Source organism: Apis dorsata, unplaced genomic scaffold, assembly GCF_000469605.1.
Source record: "Apis dorsata unplaced genomic scaffold, Apis dorsata 1.3 scaffold_221, whole genome shotgun sequence".
NCBI classification, from domain to species: Eukaryota; Metazoa; Arthropoda; class Insecta; order Hymenoptera; family Apidae; genus Apis; species Apis dorsata.
The window spans coordinates 339,195-345,849 of record NW_006263503.1 but is presented as its reverse complement, the minus strand read 5'-3'; the positions used below and the strand labels follow the sequence as shown (position 1 = coordinate 345,849).

The window sequence follows — 6,655 nt, the reverse complement described above, 5'->3', positions numbered from 1 at the left end:
GATCGGCCGATCGTTGGGGGACGGGGGACGCGATTAGTTTTCTAGGAAGTCGATTCCTCTACTGTCATTTATTATACACCGATCGACTATATACACAGAGAAGAACCGGTCGCCAGATGCGCGCGCTCGTTATCGATCAAGACGCCTTCTAAAATTGCCGTGCAATTTCCGCTAGCGCCTTCCCTTTCTCCCTCCCTCCCTCCTTACTCATTACTCCGTCTCGTTGTTGTTGTTCTCCTGAAGGATGCCGGACTCCCGCAAAATGTTTCGAATGTTGTCGGCGCACGTCTGCACCGCGGCCTTCTCCTGCTCGCTTAACTTTTGTCGCACGGTGCAGTAGACACCCTCGCGACCGATCACGCAGGGCACGGACATGTACACGTCCTTGTCCGTACCGTGGGCGCAACTCTGTGGAAAACGGGGGGGACGATAAAGGAAGGAAGGAAGGAAGGAAGGAAGGAGGGGGAGTTTCCTCTCCTTCTGTCTCCACTTACGAGAATGTGCGTTGACGCGGGGAGCACGACTTTCGTGTTCCTTACGATGGCATCGACGATCTCCGTCGTTGAAATGGCGACGCCCCAGCAACACGATCCTTTCTTCTCCTCGAGTTCCTTCCCGCTGAAAGCAGCGCGAAATGAGCTTCCACGATCTTCCCCTCCCCCGACTTATATAACGGTCACACTCACACGTTCTTCACGTTCTCCTCGATTTCGTACCACTTCTCGGGATCGTCCTGTTCCCCTATTCTCGAGTTTATGTCCCGAAGTTTCATTCCGCCCACGGAGATGCTCGACCACAGAGGAACTGCAAAAGGGGAGGGTAGCACCGATTCGATCCGTCGAATCCACGTGAAAAGAGGGAGAAGAGAGGGATACCAGCCATGTCTCCTTGAGAGCCGATCGTCATGCAACTGACCGAGCTTCGAGCAACGTTCAATCGTCTGCTAACGAAATCTTGAAGCCTGGCGCAGTCGATCAGCGTGCCGATGCCGAGCACGCGGTTCGAAGGGAATCCCGACAACTTCCACGCGATGTAGGACATCACGTCGGCCGGCCGCGTCACGATCAACAGAACCGATTTGGCCGCGAATCTCGCTATGGCCGGTATTATCTTCTTGAACACCTTCAAGTTGTGCTTCACGTTTTGGTTCTCGCCCGGCTGCGTCTCCGGCGTGCAAATTATCACCACGGCCGATTCCTTCACCGTACTGATCTCTGCCGATTTTTAATAAATACTCGTCTTTTTAATAAATAAACGACAGATTTCTCCTATTTCGATTTCGACCTCGCTACCAAAAATCCAACCAATAAAAATTTGCAAACTCGATATTAATAATAAGATTGCTGGTAAAGAATTAAGAAAAAACTGGATTGTCCGTGGAAACGTGGAATATCGATAAGAATTACGAACGTTTTTATCGAGAATCCATGTAATTCGACGGAGAAGAAATCTCGTACGAATGTTTATGCGAATCACGTTCCATCCCAACCTTAGAGATAGGAGAAAGAAAGGAAAGGTTAGAGAAGTCGGGCATCCCTTTCTGGAAATCTTTTCTCGTTCGGTAATAAAGCCATCGGAAGCTGGTTGAATACAAAACGTTACGAAAGGGAATCGAATCTCGTCCCCTTTCCAAGTAAGAGAGAGACTTTTTTGTCGTTTGTCGGTTGAGAGATGCGCCGATAAGGGACGTAACGTGAAGAAGAAAATAAGAGGCACCGATTTTAGGTAACACCTCTCTGCTCGAGAGTGTACCGCGAGCGAGATACACCGTAAGAGATAAATTAGTCGGTAAAAACAACCTGTTCTAGTGTTGTTAGTAGCCACTCACCAATTGCGGACGAGATTGAACGACCGAATCAGCGATCTTCGAACGAGGAAGATTACGAAAGGAACGCGTTCGATTTTTCGAGATCGAAGAAAGTTTGCAAGATACGTAAGGATTCTTACGTTCCGTGCGAAAGAAGAAGGGGAGAAAGAAGAAGAAGAAGAAAGAGAAAAATATGTAGATCGTGGTCGAGATAAATAAGAGAGCGGCACGAAATTTACGAGTGGAGCGGTGAAAAGCTCGGGGAAACGCTCGGTGAGACGACCGCGTGTAAGCACGCGGCGATGTAGATGAGCGACGAGATTAAAGGACAGGACCGGAGAGAGAAGGATCTCGAAACCTCTACCGGTCCCAAAAATTCATTCCTTCCCCTTTCGGCAAGGGGGACCGTTGTTTCCGACCCGCCGCACGTCCACGGAAACATCTCCCGACATCCAAAGATTTCTGGAATTTCCGTCACGGATTTATCGATTTTCCATTTCCACGTTTCCAGGGAATTAAAATGGAGGATTTTGAAGTTTGGACGCGTATTCGAAAGAAAATTGGAATAGAAATATATAACTATGTGTACGTGTACGTAGAAGTACCTGACGTGCCAGTTACCAGTGGGCATCCCAAAAAAAAACCGACGTGTTGAATATCCTCGGCCTCGGCGGAAGCCTTGTTCGCGTCGTGGTCGATCAGGCAGACCTCGCTCGCCATCCTCTAAAGATCACGGGGTATCAGACGGTTGATCGAGCGCCATCGCGATCCGCGCCGATACTAACTCTCATCAGGATCGCGATGGCGCAGGCGATCCCGATCTTCCCTACTCCGACGATCGACACCTTGACGCGATGCGGGTAAACGTCGCAAGGATCCAACTGGGTCGTTATCAACGCGTTCTTCGTCGTGGTCGTGATCGGTGCATCCTCCTGCTGGTTAGATATCGGATACCTTTAAACGCACTTTTCCCGCCTTCGAGATGGAAAAAGTATACATCGAATAGAAATAACGCGATCGAGGGGGAAAGATATCGAGAGCTCGCATACGTCGTCGCATTCGATGGATTTAACATCGGGTTCAGGCTCGCTCTTCGCTTCCGTCTCGTCCATTTCGATCTAAAAGCACAAATATATATATAAACGCGTGCGAAATTAATTTCTTTCCCCGTTTTCACGCGAATTATAAACTCACCGATCGGATCGCCGCTAATTTCACGCAAGGAGAGACGCGGCGAATTGGCAGCTACGTCCATCCACGTTATTTGCTCGCCCTCCGGATCGTCGAGGTGGTCGCCGAGGTGTCCCTTGAGCTCTCGTGGCCGAAACGACAGGTAGGGCTGGGGGAGGGGAGAGAAAGGTCGGCAGATCCGGATCAACCTACGCAACCAACGCAACCGAGTATTCTCTCCTGTATTCTCTTCGTGTTTCAGGCTAATCGCGATACCCGTTACGAAGAAGAAACTCGAAGAAGGGGAAGAAGAGGGAGAAGGGAGGGGAGGGGGAAGGAGAAGCGCGGAGAATAACGACGGAAGTTATCCGCGCGGCTCGCTGTAAATTAGCCGCAGGTAGTCTCCCCGGGAGCGCAGGTACATCGTACACCGGATTGTTCATATATTTCTGCCGATGCCCACGCGCGCTCCCACCTCCGTGTAAAATACATTATTTTCGTGCGTCGATCGAGGAACCGTCCTTTCCTGCGCCTTTGTTCGACCGCCGATAATCGACAGATTATCCTAGAAAAAAAATTTCCTTCTCTTCTTTTCCCTTCGCGTCGCGGCGTTACATCGTAACAAGATGAAAATTGGCGCGTCGCCAACGCTCGAAGCGACGAGATAGTCCACCAACCGACGTTTCTCGCGTAACCCAACGGTTTACACGTGCGAGCAATTCGCGTTCGGATCCGATGCGAACAAAGAGCGCTCGAACCCTCGTCTCGTTTGCTCTCGATCCCTTCGATAAATTACTCTCTTTCTCTCTTTCTCTTTCTCTCTTTCTCCTCCGTTTGCTCGCGAAGCCGTGGCGTTGCTAGTAGGTTGGGGAGGGAGGGGGGACCTTAACGCGCGTTCGACGATCTTCGAGTGGACACGGTAAGGAAGAGGAAGAGAAAGGCGAGAAAGAGAGAGATAAAAGAGGATAAAAGAAAGAAGTTTTTTTCGTACGTGGTCGCGAACAACCGCTACCGGACTAACGCGCTACGGACGCATTCAATTTTAACGTTAATAATCGCTGGGAAAAATGACGGGGGCTTAAATACGATCATTCATCAACGGCGATCGATATTGCGAATACGGCTTAACGACGAACGGATAACATCGGTTCCGACTTATTGAATCGCGTCAAATAATATACGAGCCAATAATGTACGAATAGCGCTGCAATTACGGGCCCGTGATCGTATCCAGCGTCGCGATTCGATAATTCGCCGACGATTCCGACCGACATCTCGATTCCCGATCGATTTTTACCGAATTTCTCGCGTCGCGAGATTACTCGGAGGCCGAGATTTGACGTCGAGCACCGATTTCACGCTCGAAAGGAAGTACGAGTAATTAATTTTTTTTTCTCAACGCTATAACAGTCGACTCGTATCGATGCACGAGCGCGTTATTCGCTAAACGGACGGAAGAAACGGACAGAAAGGCGAGGAAGTAATTTAAAGCCTGGCATTTATAGTCGTATAAGCGTGGCAAGTACGATACGCTCTTAGATAATTAATTTCCCGCCTTGATTGATCATCCCCGCGATTTTATCAAGTAACAATAACGATCGCGTAAAATCCTTATCATCACACTGGTCCATTTATCACCATCCGTATACCGATTAACGAAACGATCGTACGAAGAAATCGAAACTTCTTAGTATAGAGAGTATAATCGCTATTATTTATTTTACTTTTTTAAGAAAAGATAAAAGAGAGAAGGAAAAGATTAGCGAACGGACGACAATAATAAGCATAGCGTCGGGGGGTATAATTTATGATTAATCGGCATGGAAGTAGGGAGAAGGATTTTTTTTTAATTATCGTCGCGGAAACGACGGACAGTGGACAGCGGGAGAAGAGGTGGAGAATCGTCGGCGATAAAGCAGCGATCGATCGATAACGATGTCTCCTCCTCTCTCTCTCTCTCTCTCTCAAACGGGTCGCGTCCGAGAGATAGTCCTTGAAGGTTGGTCGTAAGCAACCGATCTTCTGGTACCCGGGTCCCAGTCAACCGATCCAGACACCGCATGCCTCCGGTGCACAATGCTTGGTAGTACCGCAGCTGATACAAGTATGTTCGCCGTGCAACCGGAATTTTAATTGGCTATTTGTTTGTCCGCTACACTTCGCGGCGCTCCTATTGTCCAGCCTGCCGGAGAGGAACGATCACCGCTCCTTCTCCCTCCCTCTCTTCCTCTCTCTCTCTCTCTCTCTTTCTCTCCTCTCCGCGTGTTCTTCGCTTTTCACCACCGCGGTATTAATCCAGGGCTCGAGGAAAGTCTTCTTCTCGAGCGAGGGTCCAATCTCTCTCTCTCTCTATCTTTCTCTCGCGCGCGCGCGCAACCTCCTCTCGCAGTCGTGTTTCTCCGCGCGGTCTCTCCCCGTTCTTTTTGCCCCGATCCCTCCCCGCGTTTAGTCGACGTGGCTAGCGCCTCGAGTGAGGTAGGATTTTTTTCTTTTTCCCCCGACGCGACTCGCTCACCCTCGAAACGATGGAACAACGAAGATCGAGACCGGATGAAATTGCAGTTATTACGAGGCGGCGGGGCGGACGAGCGGCCTGCATGTATAATCCCACGTTGCGCACAGTTCCGCGATACCACTTATCGAGTCATTAAGCGTTGCGCGATGTAATTGCGCGCTTTTTACCGATCCCCCGGCCTCCACGCGCATTAATCATCGATACCATCTTCTTTCCGCACCGCGGCCATCGCCGAATGTCTCAATTTAACGCCGCCGCCACCACCACCCTCCCCGCTTCTCCTCCCTCCGCTCTCGCTTTCGAGCCGAGAGATCCGAGCCGCGGATTTATCTCCGTCCGGTCTAATTTGGCCGGTGCGCGGCCAAATACGAATTTAATTCGAGCCGTCCACGGCCACTCTAACGCGGTAACGCGGCCTAATAAATTGGCGAGCGACGGGGCCGCGATTCGGTTTAATCGGAGGAGGGGCAAGAACCGAGGAACGCGGCGCGCTTTTTTGCACCCGGTCCAACTTATTCCAATTAAAATCGGTACCTCTATTTTAGGTGACCGACCCGACCGATCTCCCAAATAAGCCGCGAAACTCGAAAACTCGTGCCGCTTACGCGTTCGCGACCACCTCTCCACCCAATCTTTTTTCCCGTCGATCTGTCCCTTCCCTCCCTCCGTTTTAATTAATCGTCAGTTATCCGTTTCGAGTGGCGAGAAAGAGAATACGGTTCTCGACGTCTCGATAATTGTTTATCGGCTTTCCCAAAAATCTGCCGCGCATGTTGCTCGACGACCCACGAAAAGAAGGGGGGGTTCGTTTCGATTATCGCTGCCCTCCTCTCCCCGAGGCGCTCCTCTCCTCGCCTTCTCGAAACGAAGGGAGGTTGAGGTGGGCGGCGAGCAGGGACCTCTCTCGTTTCGTTACGCCGTATCGGGAAGGGGCGAGGCCGATGCGCAATTGTTTATGCTCGTGCGTCCCGCCCTGTCGGACGCATCCAACGCGTAGTACTACCTCCACCACGTGTATATATGTAATACGCGCGTACGAGACGTGGTTGGGGACGAAATCGACGCACACACGCGCGGAAATCCTCGTTCGAAAAACCCTCTCCTCCGCCACCTCTTTCCTCCTCTCTCGGTTCCTCTTGGGCGAACGTTATTAATGGCAGGGC

General features: G+C 50.7%; 1 protein-coding gene and 1 long non-coding RNA gene across 2 annotated transcripts in view; both read right to left on the bottom strand.

Annotated features, from left to right (window-relative positions):
• Positions 1 to 58: 58 nt before the first annotated feature.
• On the bottom strand, positions 59 to 3,186 carry LOC102675454 (L-lactate dehydrogenase-like). Its single transcript, XM_031510332.1, is given in 8 exon segments — positions 59 to 408; positions 495 to 618; positions 687 to 820; positions 823 to 1,214; positions 2,413 to 2,530; positions 2,593 to 2,739; positions 2,857 to 2,925; positions 3,002 to 3,186. Coding segments are annotated over 7 exon segments (1,176 nt in total). The 5' UTR covers positions 2,920 to 2,925; positions 3,002 to 3,186; the 3' UTR covers positions 59 to 210.
• LOC116185600 overlaps positions 59 to 6,655 on the bottom strand; it is a 14,560-nt gene continuing 7,963 nt past the window's right edge. The window contains exon 2 of the long non-coding RNA XR_004150455.1: positions 59 to 178. This is a non-coding gene — a long non-coding RNA (uncharacterized LOC116185600). The remainder of the gene's footprint in view (positions 179 to 6,655) is intronic.